The sequence below is a fragment of the Impatiens glandulifera genome, chromosome 7 (assembly GCF_907164915.1).
Source record: "Impatiens glandulifera chromosome 7, dImpGla2.1, whole genome shotgun sequence".
NCBI classification, from domain to species: domain Eukaryota; kingdom Viridiplantae; phylum Streptophyta; class Magnoliopsida; order Ericales; family Balsaminaceae; genus Impatiens; species Impatiens glandulifera.
This window is the reverse complement of record NC_061868.1, coordinates 572,674-593,015: the sequence shown is the minus strand read 5'-3', so window position 1 is coordinate 593,015 and position 20,342 is coordinate 572,674. Positions and strand designations below refer to the sequence as shown.

General features: G+C 27.2%; 1 protein-coding gene and 1 long non-coding RNA gene across 2 annotated transcripts; one reads left to right on the top strand and one right to left on the bottom strand.

Moving 5' to 3' along the window:
- The first annotated feature begins 3,396 nt into the window (after positions 1–3,396).
- Positions 3,397–6,756, top strand: LOC124946112 (protein SIEVE ELEMENT OCCLUSION B-like). Its single transcript, XM_047486679.1, has 8 exons — positions 3,397–3,621; positions 3,731–3,850; positions 4,305–4,753; positions 5,040–5,149; positions 5,227–5,366; positions 5,453–5,721; positions 5,853–6,069; positions 6,139–6,756. Exons 1-8 carry the CDS (start codon positions 3,424–3,426, stop codon positions 6,754–6,756), a joined length of 2,121 nt encoding a protein of 706 aa, XP_047342635.1. The 5' UTR covers positions 3,397–3,423.
- On the bottom strand, positions 4,152–6,733 carry LOC124946113. Its single transcript, XR_007100007.1, has 4 exons — positions 6,599–6,733; positions 5,504–5,743; positions 5,253–5,406; positions 4,152–4,790 (listed from the first exon to the last, which is right to left on the bottom strand). It is a non-coding gene; the product is annotated as an uncharacterized LOC124946113 (long non-coding RNA).
- Positions 6,757–20,342: the final 13,586 nt, after the last annotated feature.

Genomic DNA, 20,342 nt, shown 5'->3' with positions numbered 1-20,342 from the left:
AATCACATGTTAAAAGTGGAAATTCCCCTCTTATGAGGGTTATTCCATCAAATTTCCCTTTTCTTTCCTACCTTTTAATTAAATAATTATGGTCCTTGTCATCAAAAATAAATTATTATGGTTCAAAATCTTAACACACACATAAAAAAAATTCAAGCCTTTTTTATTTAAAAAAAATTCAAAAAATATATAAATATATATAAAATGTTGCAAATTTCTACTTGTATTATAATATATATATATATAATAATATTTCTTTTTAAATTTAAATTTATTCTTTTTTTATATAAAATAAAAATAAAAATTAAAAGATGTGAAAATCATATTTTTATTATAGTAATTTTCTAAAATTGGAGGTACCTCTATTTTTATTTTCGTCAGATTTGAGTTGTTTTATTTTTGTTCGATTTGGCTTTATGTTTAGTCGGATCGAATTTGTCATCTCGATTTTTTATAATTTGAATAATACTCTCAATTTTAGTGAGTCGTTTGATGTTTATGTCGACTGTTCTGATGATCTTTCTCGAGTCTATATTCATCATTTCTTAGTAACAAATGTAACGAAATTGTCAAATCTTGAGTTTATTTCTTATTTGTTCAATAATGAATTATTTGAATTGATCTTTCGTTTGTAGGACCTCTTACATATAACCACACTTGTTTTTTATGAGTTTATAATTATTTTGAATATATATATAGATAGATAATTATCACTTAACATAACATTTTTCGATCGTTACTAACCCACGAACAATGACAATTTTTAGAGTCGCCCAAAATATTTGGTAGAGATTTTTTCGACACCGTTTAGAGTAACCCTAAAAAAAATACATGATTGTTCAATCAACTCCATTGTAATTTTAATTTTTACAAATTTAATATATTATTTAACATTTAGATTATTATTTAATTGTTTTGACTAAATAGATGTTATATTATATTATTTACAAATTAATTTTACATATGTAACTCCTCTTTTAATTTAATAAGAATTATTTTTTATAAAGAAAACTTCATATATTCAATTATTCATTATATTTTTCATAATCTAAAACTATTTACACATTTAAAGGTTTGAGGTAAAGTTAGTTGCAGGCTAGCTAGAAATTTCTAGTATTGTGTTTTTGGACACGACACAACTTTTGTTTTTCCCGTCAAAATTTTTTCTCCATTTTTTTCTTTTGTTTAGGGAAAAACAAATAAATAAAATAAAAGGGATAGGAGAGGGAATTTTAGAAGAGAATGAGAGAGGGAATACTTAACATCATCTCATTGTTTGGAAAAAAAAAATTAGTAGAAAAGATAATGTTAGTTTCATTCATTAAAAAAACTAAATTATTATTGTCCAAAATCTTAACATACAAAAAAAAATAAATAAATCAAGCCTTTACTATTTAAAAAATTTCAAAAAATATATAAATATATTATAAAAAAAATGTTGCAAATTTCTACTTGTATTATAATATATATAATAATATTTCTTTTTAAATTTAAATTTATTCTTTTTTTTTTATATAAAATAAAAATAAATATTAAAAGTTGTGAAAAATCATATTTTTATTATATTAATTTTCTAAAATTGGAGTACCTCTATTTTTATTTTCATAGTCACATTTGAGTTGTTGTATTTTTGTTCGATTTGACATTATGTTTAGTCAGATCGAATTTGTCATCTCAATTTTTTATAATTTGAATAATACTTTCAGTTTTAGTGAGTCGTTTGTTGTTTATGTCTACCGACTGTTCCGATGATTCATCATTTTTTAGTAACAAATGTGACGAAATTGTCAGATCTTGAGTTTATTTCTTATTTGTTCAATAATGAATTATTTGAATTGATCTCCCGTTTGTAGGACCTCTTACACGTACCCACATTTGTTTTTTATGAGTTTATAATTATTTTGACTATATATACAGATAATTATCACTTGACATAACATTTTTCGATCGTTACTAACCCACGAACAATGACAAATTTTACGGTCGCCCAAAATATTTGGTAGAGATTTTTTCGACACCATCTAGAGTAACCCTAAAAAAATACATGATTGTTCAATCAACTCCATTGTAATTTTAAATTTTACAAATTTAATATATTATTTAACATCTAGATTATTATTTAATTGTTTTGACTATGTAGATGTCATATTATATTATTTACAAAATTAATTTTACACATATAACTCCTCTTTTAATTTAATGAGAATTATTTTTTATAAAAAAAACTTCATATCTTCAATTATTTATTATATTTTTCATAATATTCTAAAACTAATTGTACATTTAAAGGTGTTTTGGACACAACAAATTTTGTTTTTCCCGTTTTTTCTTCGGATAGGAGAGGGAATTTGAGAAGGGAATGAGAGAGGGAATACTTAACATCATCTCATTAGTTGAAAAAAAAATTGAGAGAAAATATAATGTTAGTTTCATTCATTAAAAAAAAAATTAAACAATAAATAAAAGTAAATTAAAATGGCATATTTTAAAATTGAAGACTATTTTATTTTGTACTTTGAGGAATGTTTAGTGGCTGAAAAACTTGCAAGTACAATTCATTGGATCCTCTAATATAATATGCAGAGAAAAAGTATGTAGAAACTTATAAAAGCAAACCAACAAATCTTTTTTTTTCCTGAATAGTCACTGGTTTCTCAATCTTTAAGAATAAAGAATAAAGGATAAAGTTTGCAAGACATAATGGATAATCTGAATCATTCCTCATTACTCTTTCTTTCTATCTTATCCATAAGCTAATCAAGATGGATAGCTAATGCATATACCAAAGTTAAGAACATAAGATTGCATATACCAAAGTTAAGTACATAAGATCGCATATAACCCATTGTAAATCATAGTAAGAATGCATAGGCAAAGAAGAAGTGAATCTGAAATGTATTATTATTGAACTAATTCAAATGATTACAACAAATTACATTTTATAGTAGCAGATTGAAACTAATCTAGAAAGATAACAAATTAACTTCAACTTAACATTGTAACTGTAGAGTATTCTAGAAGATGTAACCACTTATTCTAATTTTCTACAATTCAGTCAATATATAAGAAGGCATTTAACTTTTCTCCAAAATGCCTTGTAAATCCAACAGCGACCTACAATAGAGGAACACAACCTTCTATCACAGCAATTAATATTAGTCATTAACAAACCAAAAACCAGACACAGTGAGCACAAAGAATGGTACAAAAAGCATGATGTGGTTAGAATTTGATCCATTATTATCCTAAAGGAATGTGCAGACAAGAACTTTAGTTTAAAACCCAACCTCCAAGTAAGGTAAATTCTTAATTGCCTTCTTTTTACTTTTTGTACTTTATTCCATCTTTTCATTCTTATATATACATGCCTCATAATCATCATCAGAATATAAGATAAGATAAAATTCTCCAAAATAAGAAATAATGGCAAGTAATGGTAAGTCAATGAACCTGATGAAAAGTGACAGGAAAATGTTCTCTGCATCTGACGATGGAACCATGATGAAGCAAATTGTAGCAACTCATTCACCAGATGGCCGTGATATGGATGTGAAGCCAGTCATTCTCATAATTGAGGATATTCTGAATCGGGTCAGCCCAGGCATTGACGGTGCTATCCATGTACTACTATATCTAATCTCTAGCTAGCTAGCTAGCTAGCCATGTTTTGCTCCAATAACTAACTATGCTTAATTATGTATGACCTTCCATCACTTTCTATGATATGCAGGCGAGAGATACTGATCATGTAGTGGCAGATGCATTGGACAACAAGTCCGCAGCAGTTGTTGATGGATTTGGTGGCCTTCCTGAAGCACTGCCCTACATTATATACAAAGTCTCATGTGAGGTAATAAAACAATGTTTCTCTTGTCTTTTAAAGACAATGAAAATAGCTTTGTCTTTAAGCTGCCTCATTTCTCGCGGCTTCCCTATCAATAGGTGGAGATGAGATTTTGAATTGAAATCTCTAATATATAAATCTAAAACTATAATCAACATAAAAAGAACAATACAAGAAAAAATATCAATTAATGATCTGATACCATGTAAGCCACCAAGACAGCTCAAGTGAAAAAAGTCTTGTTTCCTAGTTTTCCAAAAAAATGATCTCATGCCATGTAGTAAAAGTAAAGAGAGACTGTGTGTTGTTGAAAATACTATTAACCGAAATAATAGAGATCATTTTATAAGATACAATAACAATTAACACATGGCAATAATATCATAATAAATATAATTATTCTCAATCATATCATTTTAAAAGAAAAAAGCTTAGTTAACATTTATTTATGCATGGGCAGTTGTCATGCAAGTGCTCAGGTGGTGGAGATGCTCATGGGACAACAATCTCGATACTGAACTTGCTTTCAACTTATCCTTGGGAAGCAAAAGTGGTTATTTCACTAGCAGCCTTTTCAGTGAATTACGGTGAGTTTTGGCTCGTGGCATTACTTGGAGCCACAAACCCTCTAGCAAAATCCGTGGCTCTTCTGAAGCAATTACCAGACATCGTAGAGCATGCGAGTTCCTTGAAACCCAGATTTGATTCAGTTAATACTCTTATCAAGGCCATGTTGGATGTGACTAAGTGCATAACTGAGTTCAGGGAGCTCCCCCCTCAATATATTTCTCAAGAAGTCCCACCTCTCTCGACAGCCATGACTCATATTCCTACAACAGCCTATTGGACCATCAGAAGCATGGTGGCATGTGCATCTCAGATCACTAGCCTCTTAGGCATGAGTTTTGAGTAAGTTTATGTACATCTCTACACATTATATATGGCCCTGTTTCATAAAAAAACTTTGGTTTAAAAACAAACAAACTTGAATCATGTGATTGATGAATGGATGGTGAGACCCAAAACAAACAAGGCACTTACATAACATTTTAAAATATTAATACAAAGGATATTTTAGTCATTTGACTCAAATAATCCATTTTTTTCATCAAACAAGGTTTCTTTCTAAAAAAGTCTGATTGTTTTGAAAAAAACACCACACCCAACAAAGCTCTAAATGTCATTCTTTTTGTAGATACATCTCCTCTACAACTGAGGCATGGGAGCTGTCTAGTTTGGCTCATAAGGTCAATAACATACATGGTCACCTTAAGTCACAGCTTGGTATTTGCTATCAACACATTGGTGAGCCCAATTTCCTTCTGTTACTTAAGTAGAAAAACACTAGACATGCTCTTTTATTCATCGAGCACATGGCACAGATGATAAAAAACATGCGGAAACGTACCAGAATCTGATCCGCCTGTTCGAGACAAGCCACATAGACAACATCAAGATTTTGAAAGCACTTATTTATGCCAAGGATGATCTTCTTCCACTTGTGGATGGAAACTCCATGAAAGTATGTCTGTCTGGCCACAAATTCCTTTCCATATAAATGACTGATAATTGACAAACCATTATGATGATATGCAAAAAAAAAAACAGGTTCAGATTGAGGTTCTAAGGAAAAAAACAGTGTTACTTCTCATATCAGACCTGGACATATGCGAGGAAGAGATGATGATACTAGGCCACATCTACCAACAATCAAAGCAAAGGCCAGAGCTTCTGCAATACGAAATCGTGTGGCTTCCAATAGTCAACAGAAAGAACCCATGGACCGATGCAAACCAAAACAAGTTTATTTACCTTCAAGAAAAGATGTTCTGGTATACTGTTCACCATCCTTCAATACTTGATCCAGCAGTCATCAGGTATTCCAAAGCACACATTTGCCTTTAAAGAGCAAAAGTTATCTAGAAGTTGTTCCATTACTTATGTATTTCTTCTATATTATCTTTAAATTGTAGTCTTATCCCCTTTTTCTCTTTAAAATCTCTACAAGGTACATAAAAGAAGTTTGGCATTTCTCGAAGAAACCCATTCTGGTGACACTGGATCTTCATGGAAAAGTAGTTTCCCCAGATGCCCTCCACATGGTATGGATATGGGGAAATGCGGCATACCCTTTCTCCTTAGCAAGAGAAAAACAACTCTGGGAGGAGGAGACGTGGACACTTGAGCTGTTGGTGGACAGTATTGATCCAGCCATCAATGAATGGGTAAAAGCTTGTATAAAGTGTCAACAATATTAACATAAACATCTAATTTCTCTAATGTGTTTTTATCAGATTGCACAAGATAAGTATATATGCTTGCTAGGAGGAGAAGATTTGGGATGGATTAGGAAATTCACCACCAAATTAAAAGAAATCGCTCACACTGCTGGCATTTCCTTGGAAATGGTTTATGTGGGTAAGAGCGTCCCTAAGGAGAGAGTGAAAAGGATAATAGAAACAATCATTAAGGAGAATTTATGCCACTGTTGGCCGGATCTAACCTCAATTTGGTACTTCTGGATCCGGCTGGAGAGCATGTTTCGATCCAAGATACAACATGGGAAGACCGTGGAGAACGATAATGTGATGCAGGAAGTGTTAAAGATGCTAAGCTTTGATGGTAGTGAACAGGGATGGGCTTTAATCAGTAAGGGATTAAGCAAGATGGCAAAATCAAAGGGGGATACTTTATTAACAAGCTTAGAACAGTTTGATTCATGGGAGGAGAAGGCAAAGGAGAAAGGGTTCGTACCTGCTCTGGATGATAATCTGGCTCAACTCCACACCCCGCAGCATTGTAATCGTCTAATTCTCCCCGGAATTACAGGCGGAATACCGGAAATGGTCGTATGTGCAGAATGTAGCCGTCCGATGGAGAAGTATTTCATGTATCGGTGTTGCAATGATTGATCGATCCATCGATCCATTCATTGGTATTATGATCATGCTTGTTTTCATTGTCTTTTCGCTTCTATAATATGTTTGTATGAACTATGAAGGTTTAATTAATTATAAAAGTAGAGGTTTGATTTTATGTTAAGAAAGGTTTGACTACCGATTTGTACTTAATTGTAAAAGTATTATTGATACACTATAAGACCTTGTTTGATGTTGTGTTATTTTAAAATAACATAATCCCGAAAAATTAAAATTAAATGTGATATTACAACCTAATTTTTAAAACTAAGTAAACATAAAATATTTCTTATTAACTTAGTTGATTAAAGGGTTATACTTATTTTTTTAGATTGCATATCGAAATATACCGATAACATTTTTTATATTATTTTTAACCGTTTCAAGTTTATGGACGGGTTAACCCACGATACAACCCAAATATCAATTTATTGTTTTTATATATATATATATTTATATATTTGACTCGACAAATTTAAATTAAGTATTTATATATATTTCACTCGTACAAGAAAAATAAAAGTAATTTTATTTCATATTCTATTATTAAATAAAAATATTTTCGTTAATAATATATATATAACATTATATATAATAAAGTTAATTAAATTTCCTAACCTAATTTTATTTATGAATTAATTAAGTATATGACACATTGAGTATATATTTTAAAATTATTGTAATTTTTGTAGTTGTTGAATTTATTTTGTTTTTCGTGTTTTGTGTGTATCATAATATTCCTAACCTTCGATATATATAACATTTTTTAATTTTAATTTTATTTTTAACCGTTTCAAGTTTATGGGCAGATCCACTCACGATTCGACCCAAGTATCCATTTACTCTCATATATATATATATATATATATATATCCAAAATAGCCACATCTCTCGATCCGACAAATTTAAATTAACTATTATTATTATTATATATATATATTATTGTTATACGCGTTCATCAAATTTTGTATAAAATTTTAAAATATTAAATCTTATTAATTTGATTAAAGATTTGTATTTGTTTTGTTAGGTTGCAAATTCAAAATATACCTATATAATTTTATTCTTATTTTTAACAATTTAAAATTTATGCGTCAACCCACAATATGACCCAAATATCCATTTACTCTTATATATATTCAAATAAACTACACTTCTACCCGACAAATTCAAATTATATATATATATATATATATTACATAATTGTGAATATAAAACACTTATTTTCACTTAAGATTAAGATGTTAAATGAATTATTGAAAAAACTTATATGCAAAAAATAAAATAACAATTAGATCTCACAACTAAGTAAACAAACCTAAAAGATTTCTTTTATATATAATTTATTAATTTTATTTTGATATCCATAGTTCGGTACATCTATGCCTTTAAAGAATGGGTCAACATAGACTTATACACACGCATTTAATAATGTAACACAACCCATCTTTATTGTTAAGAGATTCAGCTAAGCAAGTATGTTTACATTTATGGTCTGCAAAACACAAACCTTTAAAAGTAGCACTACCTTTTTGACAAATCTTTATTCCCCTGCCATTCTCTGTATAAATAAATAGACAAGGATTTTATTATTATTAATTATATTTGAATTTTAACTCAACTTAATTAGATATAAAATTATTAAACTTACGAGAAATGAGAACAAGAACAACTAACACCAAGACGAGATTGAAGAGCAATTTGTGCATGTTTTTTAATATGATAATTTAATGTTAGTGATCCAAAGAACTATTGGGTATTTAAATTAATTTAAAAGATTAAGAATTTGAAAAATAATTTTGAAAATTAAATATTTACAATTTGCAAAAAGATGTTTTGAGTAATTAATGTTACATAAGGAACCATTTAAAATGATAAAAGAAAAGATTATATCAATCTGTTTTAAAAGATAAATTTAATATAAATTATAAAAAAGATTTCTAAAATAATCATTTAAAATTAATAAAATGATAGATTATATCAATATCTTTTTAAAAGTAAATCTTAAGTAGATTTTTACCATCTGAATATAAAGAAACATTTAAAATGATATAAAAAGATTATATCAATTTGTTTTAAAAGATAAATTTAATATAAATTAAAAAAAGATTTCTAGAATAATTATTTAAAATTAATAAAATAATAAATTATATTAATATCTTTTTAAAATTAAATCTTAAATAGAATTTTACCATATAAATAAAGAAACATTTAAAATATACAAAAAGATTATATTAATATGTTTTAAAAGATAATTTTTTTTAGAAAACGGTTAAAACAATTTCATTAAAATCCAAAAAATGGGAGGGTTATAAATCAAAACTAGACAAATCCTAGTTATGATTAAAGATAACAATCAAAAGACCCTAAAAAAATTGATTGGTAACATTCATACATTTTAAGAAAACACAGAAATTATAAACAGACTAAACTACATTCAAACTTAACTATCCCATTCTAGCATTTTCCCTTACCATCCGTTTTCATTGAGAGACTTTCTTCCATTCCACTTCTTTTTCCCGTTCATATGATGATGAAAAGAGGTTGTATTGAAGATGATGATGAGTATTATTGTTTCTCATTTTGAATTCTCTCTTTGTAAAAGCCCGTTTTAATTTGATAGAAATACTTGTTTCTAATAATTTTTAAGGCTTTTATCTTTGCTATCTTCAACTTTAATTTCTGTGTTCGTGTCTTCATTATCTCCGGCTTCAGCTTTAGACTCCACATTGATTTTGTAATCTTCTTTATCGGCTTTAGAATTCTATATTTCAGCTTTGAAATTCTAGGTATCTTCCTCTTGAGTTTCCTCAACAATAACTTGAGGTTCATCTTCCATTTCCATTCTGATCATTCGCATTATAGAAAATTTTATTTTTCTCTTCACCTTGATTACCTTTACTTTCTTTCCTTCACTTCTTTCCTTTTTCCCAGAATCCTTCTTACTTTCTTCCTCTGTATTTTTCTCAATTTGTCTTTTTTTATCAATATTCTTGACTTCCACAATATGCTCTTTCATTTTTGATTCTCTTGTTTCATAGGCTTTCATGATTTTATGTTCTTCCTCAATCGATTTTGCATATTTAGTACTAACATGTTGGAAAATATTACAGAAAGCACACCTGTTTGACCTCTATTCATATGAGATTTCCATTACTGTGGACTTTCCATTTCTATCAATAAATGTCATATTCTTTGGCAGTGTACTTTGAGGATGCACTTCAATGCTTATTCTAGCAAAAGTAAGGTGCTCTCCTCCATCTGTAATTAGGTCCATATATGTTTCCCCAATAGACTAGTAAAGTGACTTAGAGATTCTACATCATACATGTGTGTTGGGATGTTCCTAAGTTTGAACCATATTTGAGCTGTTTACTTTGGCTTGCTTAGAAGGGTCAATTCTTCAAACCATCTCTCAAACTTCATACAGTTGGATCCAATATAAGTATGCTCAATTTTCATAATATCATCCAAGTTCGTTACCTTTTTGAATTGTAGAAAATAGAGATCATGGATGTTTGCAGAAACCTTCTCCAGTCCCTTCTACTCCTATTGTTTCATTAGGAATTCCTTAGTGTCTGAGAAAGATACATGGTTCTTTCCTATGTAATTCCCAACAACTACATTTTCACATTCTTTGACGCATTTCTCCTCCACTTCAGTGAGAAATTTAAATTCAAAAGGAGAGTTGAGAATCTCAACTTTTGTTTTAAACTCACCCAAGTAGATTTGACCTTTGTATGCATGATCTTCTACTTTCTTTTCTGCATTCTTTTTCCATACTTCATTTACCTTCCCGTTGGAATTTTTCCTAATAGTATAACTCTTTGATTTAGAAAAAATAATACAATATGATTGCTATAATTTATTCGCTAAATTTATTCGCTAAAATAATACAATATGATTTTTGTTGGGAGAAGTTTAGATTTCATCAAATATCTTGTTATTTTAATGAATCATTATTATAAAGGTATTATTACAGATGATATGTAGAAAAAATATTGTATTATGATAAGTCGATGTCTTATGTGTCACGCGCATGTTGAATCGACAACTCATTTACTTTTCAATTGTCAAGTGGTGCCTAATATCTTGAGTCTTTTGTGAAGTATTACTGACATTAATTGGGTGATACCTGAATTATTGGCGAATTTCTGAGAAATTTGGATTGATGCGACTGATATGACAGACCAATATATTTGGGTTATCATCCAAATTATTTTTTGGTAGACTATATAGTTTGAGAGAAATTGTCGAATTTTTAATAAACATAATCGTCTGAGACATATCATTTATAATACTATTATTATGATGTTTTCTGTATCGTTCCGGAAAATCGGTAGAATCCGTTAATCGTTATTCTAGAGTACCTACGAGCTCAATAACATATTGAGTTATTGTTTTATGTCATGATTTGATGTTGTGTGTTTAAACAATTTTTTTAATCATTTTTAATATACACGAACTATAATTTTTAAATATAGACCTCTACTCCAACTTTTTACGTTTTAAATAAAAATCAAATTCATCATATTTGGATTATTATTATATATTTAAATAAAAAATATTAAATATAAATTTATAGTTAAATAAGAAATATGTATATTTGATAAATGAATATCTTTATTTTAATAAAGTCTCTTTAAATCTATATTATTTTTTTTATAAGAAATTCTTAAATCAAAATTATTTGGTTTCACCTCACAACTTACTTATTTGTGGACACATTATTCTTAACATTGTTCAAACTAATAATAAAAATTTGACAATTGATTAACAAAAATCTCAACATAAATTAGATAAGACATTTTTTTCTCAAGAAAGGGATAGTTTCTATGTGAGACATTGTTACAATTTATTCACTAAGATAATACAATATGATTTTTGATGGGAGAAGTTTTAGGAGTCATACATTATATTCAATATCTCACTTTTGGATGGACCGTTATTTACAGAGTAATTTTTACAGATGATATGTGCATGAAAAATGTGGTATTATAATAAGTCGATTTCGTATATGTCACGAGCATGTTAAATCAACAACTCACTTACTTTTCAATTGTTGATGGTATACTAGTATGTGTAATCTTTTGTGAAGTATTACTGACATTCACTAACCGATGCCTGAATTGTTGGGGAATTGATGAGAAATTTGGATTGATGCGGTTGATATGACATGACTAAATATTTGAATTACCATCCCAATTATTTTATGGTGGACTATACAATTTAAGAGAAATTGTTGAATCTTTAATGATCGTAGTCGTCTAAGACGTAGCATTTATAATACAATGATAAATGATGCTTTCTAAATCGTTCCGGAAAATCAGTAAAGTCAGTTGTTAATCGTTCTTCTCGACGACTAACGAATTCGATAAACAATTGAGTAATTTTTTTTATGTCACGATTTACCGTTTTGTGCTGAAACGATTTTTTTTATCATTTTTAATATGCATGGTCCATTATTTTTTAAAATGTATGTTTTTCTTTGTTCATATTTGAAAATAGAACTAAGAAAATAGAACAAAATAATTTAAAACATAATTTTATTTAACCAAATACAAAATCAAAGATCAACTTGACAATCATGATTTATTTAGTAGATTTGATGCAACCATTTTGTTGATTACACGTAACAAAACTTAAACTATAGAATTAGACCGAATGAATCTTCAAAAATATATTTATCTTCCAATAAGAGAAAATAAATATGTTTATTTTCCATCTTAAGGAAACACTCTTACAAGCTTATAAATTAAGCTCAAATGTAGCTCTATGATCCACAATCAAATTGTGAAATATTCTATATCTTAATTAATTATGATTATATTCATTTTTTTTTAATAATTGGACCTTTAGAATTTCATTTTGTCCCTTCTAACCATATCTAGCCTATGGTGAAATAATTATAGTAAACTCTAGATCTAAATATATCACATTTATATTGGATGAAAAAGTGAGACGAAGAGAATATATCATAATCAAGAATATTCTCTTAATACTATTTCTCATACCCAAATAAATCCATGTGTGTGATTAGATAAGAAAGAAAAATTGATTAATTTGGCGGTAGAGGAATAGTAGATATCTCAATCTTCGTTTATGGATATTTCATATTGCAATTATCTTGACATTATATGAGATTCAATTTAGAAAATCGACAAATTTAGTGGAAGAACAAATTTATTGCCTTTAGAAATATCTTCGTACACATTAATTTCTCTTCACTATTATTATGTTCTTTTGTCGATGTGATAAACCACTCCCCATTTAATAATATCATTGAATGGACAATTTAAATAAGAATAAAAAAATATTTTAGATAATTTTAAGATAAGTTGTTTATGCTTTTTTTTTTAATTAGAAAGTAACACGATCCAGTCATCACCTTCCATTCAACCTGCGTTTTAAGTGACTAATTTGTTGGTTGTGCGGTGATTGCAAATCAAAAATATTATTATCATTTATATTGTAAATATTTTGAAATATTTTATAGTTTGTCTTTCAAGATTATACTATTACATTGTCTTTAAAGGATGACTGTAAGAAAATTATATTTAAAAAAATTTATAAATAATGATAGTTCAAGAATTAATCATCGTGTAAAGATAGAGATATATTTTCATACTATTATTTTAACCATATTTTTATAACTTTCAAAATTTAAGACTTTATTTGACCGTATATAAAATTTTGAATTTTTTGTTCTAATTTTGTTTATGGAGACTTAACTTTTATAGTGCATTAAGGTATAATATTAATAATAAGGAACCAATTTGTTAATTATTTTTATTTTAAGAAAATGAGCAGGAAACAGGGGATGAAAAAAGAATTTGGAAGGTTGGTTATAATGAAATAGCTAACATGTTTGGTCTTAAAAACCAAATTACCAAACTCCTAATGCATGCTAAGAAGGGAGAAATGACAGTCAGTAAAGAGAAAGCTCAACAAATAACAGTCAAACTCAATATTCATTATCTCTAGGATTGAAATTTACTAAAGAAAGTAGAATATGAGGAGATAGTTAAATGGTCAGTTGATGCAATGAAGGAGCTGATGAAGGCTCCCAAAACCAAGACCTACACTATCCGGAGTAATTCAACATGGAGAGTCAACAAGGTATGGAAGAATAAAGCAGAAAAGAAATATAAAGATCATGCCTACAAAAGAAAAATCTACTTGGGGGATATCCAAACAAAGGTAGATGTACTCAAATCATTTTGAATTCAAATTGCCTTCTAAAGTAGAGGAGAAATGTATTGAAGACTAGGAGTTTGTGGTGGTTGGAAACTTCATTAGGAAAAACAGAGTATCGTTCCCAACTACCAAATATGCTCTAATTAGATAGTGGGGAGAAAAGGGGTTTGAAAAAGTTTTTGCAAACTCTAGTTCCTGTAGTTCAAAAATGGCTCAAATCTGAAAGAAATCTTAGAGAATGAGCATACTTATATATGATCAAATTGCATGAAGCTGGAAAAGTGGTCAGAAGAGATGAATCTACAAAGAAGACCAAAGGAAACTATCAAAATTTGGTTCAAGCTCTGGAACATTTCAGGCCACATGTACAATGTTGAAGCGATTAGTCACTTTGCAGGTACAATTGGGAAACAAATATATATGGACCCAATAAGTAAAAGAGGAGAGCACTTGTCCTTTCCTAAAATTAGAATTGAAGTGCATCATATAAGTGTTCTTCCAATGAAAATGGTAGTTGTTGACAGAAAAGGAAAGCATAATGTCATGGAGATCTCTTATGAATGGAAACCAAAAAGGTGTGCTTTCTGTAACACTTTTCTACAAAATAAATGTGATAAAGCTATAGAAGAAGAGCAGAAAACCTAGGAAATAGAAAAGAAAAAGAAGGAAATAGATGAGGCTAAACTCAAAGATTAAACATTTGTAGAAGAAATCAAGAAGGATTATGAGAAAAAGGAAAATAACGAAAGAAAGAAAATAAAGGAAATCAAGGTGAAGAGGGAAATTTTTTTTCTGAACTGTAAAGGATTATGATGAAATGAAAGATGAACCTCAAGTTGTTGTTCAGAAAACTCAAGATGAAAACACCTAGAATTTCAAAGTTGAAATAGAGAACTCTAAAGTCAATAAAGAAGATTCCAAAACCAATGTGAAGTCTGAAGCTGAAGATAAGGAAGACAATAATACATAAATTCAAGTTGAGGATAACAAATGTAAAAGACCTGAAATTTTCAGAAACAATTCTTTCTATCAAATCAGAACGGTCTCGTACAAAGAGAGAATTCAAAATGAGAAAAAACAATATTCATCATACTCTTCAATACAATCTTCTTTTATCGTTAGAGGAAGATGAATGAAAAGAAGGTCTCTCAATGAAGACAAATGGCATGCGAAAATTTCAAGATGAGATGGTTATGTTTGAATGTAGTCTTTTATGTTTGTAATCTCTATTTTTTTAGAATATATGAATGTTACTAATTAGTTTTTTTAAGGTCTTTTGATTGTCATCCTTAATCATAGCTAGAATTTGTCTAGCTTTGATTTTTGACCCTCCCACTTTTGTGATTTTAATAAAATAATTTGAACTTTTGTGATTTCAGATTTTTCCACTAATACGATTTGAGACGATTTTAGATTTTTGAAACTTGTAATTGATTTTTATTTATGAATGATATTTTTTATTTATGAAACAGGTTTTATAAAATCAAAAAAATACCAAAACCCGAGAACAAGCATTATCAACGCCGGTGTTAGGGGAGTACCGACGTTGATAAAGAACAACATTAACGTCGGCATTGGAGAGTGTCTACCTTAGAAGGATAGTCGACGTTAATATTCATGTGTATCAACGTCGACGTTAGGAGGATAACCGACGTTAATATCCATATGTATCAATGTCGGCGTTAGAAGGATAGCTGACGTTAATATCCATGTGTATTAACGTCGGCTATCCTCCTAACACTAACGTTAATACACATGGATATTAACGCCGTCTATCCTCCTAACGCCAATACAATCATCTTGACATTATATGAGATTCGATTTAGGAAACCGACAAATTTATATGAAGAACTCATTATCTTTTGAAATATCTTTGCACACGTTAATTTTTATTTATTTGATTTCTCCTCATGATTATTATGTTTTTGTTCATAAGCTTACACCACTCCCCCATTTAATAATATCATTGAATAGACAATTTAAATAAGAATAAGAAAATATTTTAGATGATTTTAAGATAAGTTGTTTATGTTTTTTTTTTTTAATTTAGAAAGGTGGCACGACCTACTCATAACCTTCCATTAAACCTGCCATTTAAATGAATAATTTCTTGGTTGTGCTGTGATTGCGAATCAAAAATATTATTATCATTTATATTGTAAATATTTTGACATATTTTATAGTTTTTCTTTCAAGATTATACTATTAATTTGTCTTTAAATGATAACTTTAGAAGAAAATTATCTTTTAAAAAATTATAAATAATGATAGTTCAAGAATTAATCATCGATATTTTTCATATCATTATTTTAACCATATTTTTATAACTTTCAAAATTTAAGACTTTATTTGACCGTATATAAAATTTTGAATTTTTTTGTTCTAATTTAGTTTACGGAGACTTGACTTTTATAGTTCATTAAGGAATAATATTAATAATAAACAATTGTGAATATAAAACACTTATTTTCATTTAACATTCATTGAAAAAATCTATATGCAAAAATCAAAATAACAATTAGATCTCCCAACTGAATAAGAATGAAAGATTTCTTTTATATATAATTTCTTAATTTTATTAGATATCCATAGTTGGTGCATATATGTCGTTAAAGAACACGAATAGTGGGTTCACATGGTCTCCAACACATGCATCGTAAAAGGTAACAAACACCGCCTTGATTGTTAACAGATTCGTCTAAGCAACGATTTCCACACTTATGATCTGAAAAACACATGCCTTTGAAAGTAGCGCTCATGCTCTGACATAAATTTGACATTACTCTATCATTCTCTGTAAGAATAAATAGTCATGAATTTTATTATTATTAAGTATATTACTTAAGTTTAACTTAACTTAATTAGAGATAAAATTATTAAACTTACGAGAAATAAGAAGAGCTAACAACAATATAAGATTGAAGAGCAATTTATGCATGTTGTTTGATATGATAGTTTAAAGTTAAGTGAACTAGTGAGTATTTAAAGTAATTTAAAAGACTAAGAATTTGAAAAATAGTTTCTAGAATTAAATATTTATAATTTACAAAAAGATGTTTTGAATAATTAATATTACATAAAGAGAAACATTTAAGATGATAAAAAAAGATTATATGAATCTGTCTTATAAGAAATTTAATATAGATTTAAAAAAAGGATTTTTAGAATAATCATTTAAAATTAATAAAATAATAAAATATCAATATTTTTTAAAAGTAAATCTTAAGTAGATTTTTACAATCTAATATAGATTTCTAAAATATCATTAAAAATTATAAAATACAAGATAATTACTATTCATAAAAGTTATTTACATTAACTATTTTAGAAAAAAAAGTCACGGTTCTATTTTTTTTAGAATAACTTAGGTTGATAACTTAGGTTGAAGTCAATCATACTAATATCTTACATTAAAAAAAGAAAAAAATTTAAACTTCCATATTAATCACTGGTCCCTTTAAAAATTTAAACCTCCATATTTGGTTGATGGTAAGAAGAGATATAATACTATTGGAATAATATACCAATAATGTTTTAATATAGTGTTTGTTACATTTTTATTATAGATATGTATATAATTTATACATCATATTTTGTATAAAATAATAACTAGTCCCTCAGGTACAACAATAACATAAATCACTTCCTTTTTTTTTTTCATTATACCATTTATTAATATTATATATAACTTATTATTATATATTATATTAAATATATTTTATTTACTTTTAAACTTATTATTATTATATATAATTTTTTAATATATTTTAAAAATATTTTAATTAAAAATTATTCATTTATTTTTATACAATATTTTTATTAATTATTATTTTCTATATTTACTTATGTTATAAATAAGATTGTTTATATTATTTTTATTTAAGCTTATTTTATTACAATTATTAATAATATTTAGATTAAATAAAAATAATTTACATTTTATATTATAATTAATATTTTAAATTTTAATTAAAATTAAATTAATTATTAAATAATAAAGTACACTAATTTATAATAATAAACAATATTATTTATAATACAAGTAAATAAAAAAATAATAATAATAATTTTAAAATCATATTTATACAACTTATAATATATTATTATACTATATACCAAACACAAAATTATAAACCATATATAACTATATCATTTTTATAATTCATACAAAATATTAATAATTTATACAACTTATACAACCTCATATTATTTATACCTAGTTATAATTTATACTTCTATACAACTTATATCCTATACAATTCATTCTTTAAATTATAAAAATAATAAACTAAAATATTTTGATAATATTTTCTTTTGGTGTATTTGGTAGCAATGAAATTGGAATTAGAATTGAGTTCTAATTCTAATTCTTAGGTTTAATAGAGCATTTAAATTTAATAATTGGCATTATAATTCAAATGAAATTCAATCAAGTGTAATTTTATAATTTAAAATTCTATTATTTAAACTCGGAATTATAATTCTAAAATTTATTTTTTATTTATTTTATTTTTTCAAAAATATATCTTATTATTTTATTATTTGAAACACCATTATAACATGTTCCATCGATATTTATTTTTGAATTTAAGGTGTTAAAATATTAAACCAATGTTTTTAGGAAGTTAATATTTTGAATTGATATGTATTACTTTTAATTTAAGAAATTAACATGTCGAACTGATATTTTGTTTTTTAAATATAAAAATTTAAAATGTCGTACCGATAATTATTTTTGAAATTATAAATTACATCTCGAATCAACATTTTTTATACTGAGAAACGAAATCCTAACAAAAACTCTTGACACTTGAACTATCCTAATTAGTTAGGTCAAACCAATATTTTAACAAAATAGATAATATTTGTTAAAATTATTTTTATTATATTTTTTTTAAACATAGAAATTAGAATTGAATTATAATTTTATAGTTTTTTTAAACATGGGAATTGAATTGTAATTTAATGCCAATTCTCATAAAATTGAAAATTAAATTTTAATATCAATTTCAGTTCCACCTATCCAAACATGTCTATTTTTTTAATAAAATTTAATAAACTAGCACGATCTTACACAAACCTACACTTTAATTGAAAGCGATATAAGTGTATATCGAATATGTCATCTTTGGTTTATTAGATATGGATTTTTATCATTTGAGTTATTATAGCAAATTTCTTTTATATGTTTTTACTTTTGTAACCAGCTATTGGTGATCCCATTTTAGTACCAACTCAAGATATGCTTATGGGAGCTATTTATAAAAAAAAGCTAAAAAATAATTATTGAAGGTATTTTGAATATTAAAACAATCAACCTCTAACTAATTTGTATTTAATATTATTTAGATGTCACCTATATTTTTTTTTGAAAACGGCTTAAGGCCATTTCATTAAAAACCTAAAAGTGGAAAAAATTGTCAATTATCAAAGTTAAATAAACTTAGCTTTGATTAAAATAACCAAACAATCCGATTAGAAACAAACAAAATATAGAGATTACAGACAACTAAAGAATATCAATCCTACTACTTAATATTCTTATTCAATTTAGCCAATATCATTTCTGCTAATTTCATATCTCAATTTGTTTCTCTCTCAGCCCACTTACTTTGCTTAATCACATGTTTGGCTCTAGGCTTCATATTGGTGATTGAACTATTGTATTTTATGATTAATGTTTGTGAGCATTGACCTCCTTCCCTTGGATTAGTTTTATTTTAGAGGAACCAACACTAATTTGATAAAAGAAAATTATGTTTCAGTATTTTAGGAATTTCACATTTACCTGCACATTCAATTGCTTCAATTTTGTCTGATTTTTTTCGGTCTACTTTAAAGTTTTCTCTTCACTTTCCTCCATTGCATTCTTATCACTTCCTTCTTCCAATTATTATTATTTTTCATCTTCTTCTTATTCTTCTTTTTCTTATTTCTCTAATTCTTTATCTTTCCTTTTCTTCGATTCTTCATCATTCTCATCCTCTGCATTTCTATCTTTAGCTTCCTCAGTTTGATTTCCTAATTCTTCAGTTTCAAGTTTGATTTCCTGATTCTTCAGTTTCAACTTTCTCGTTATGCTCTGAAACTTTTAGCTTTTCAGTTGTTCTTCAATTGATTTTGCACATTTATTACTCGAATGTTAAAAAGTATTGAAGAACGCATATATATTTGGCCTCCATTCATACGTAATATCCATGTATGTGAGTTTGTCTCTTCTATCAACTATTGTCATCTTTGCTGTTAAAGTGTTTCTAGGATGTAATTTGATTCTTATCCAATAATATGTGATGTGTTATTTTCCTCAATTATTGGGTTCATATACAATGATTTCTCCAAGAGACTAGCAAAATGACTAAGTACTTCTGCAATATACATACGAG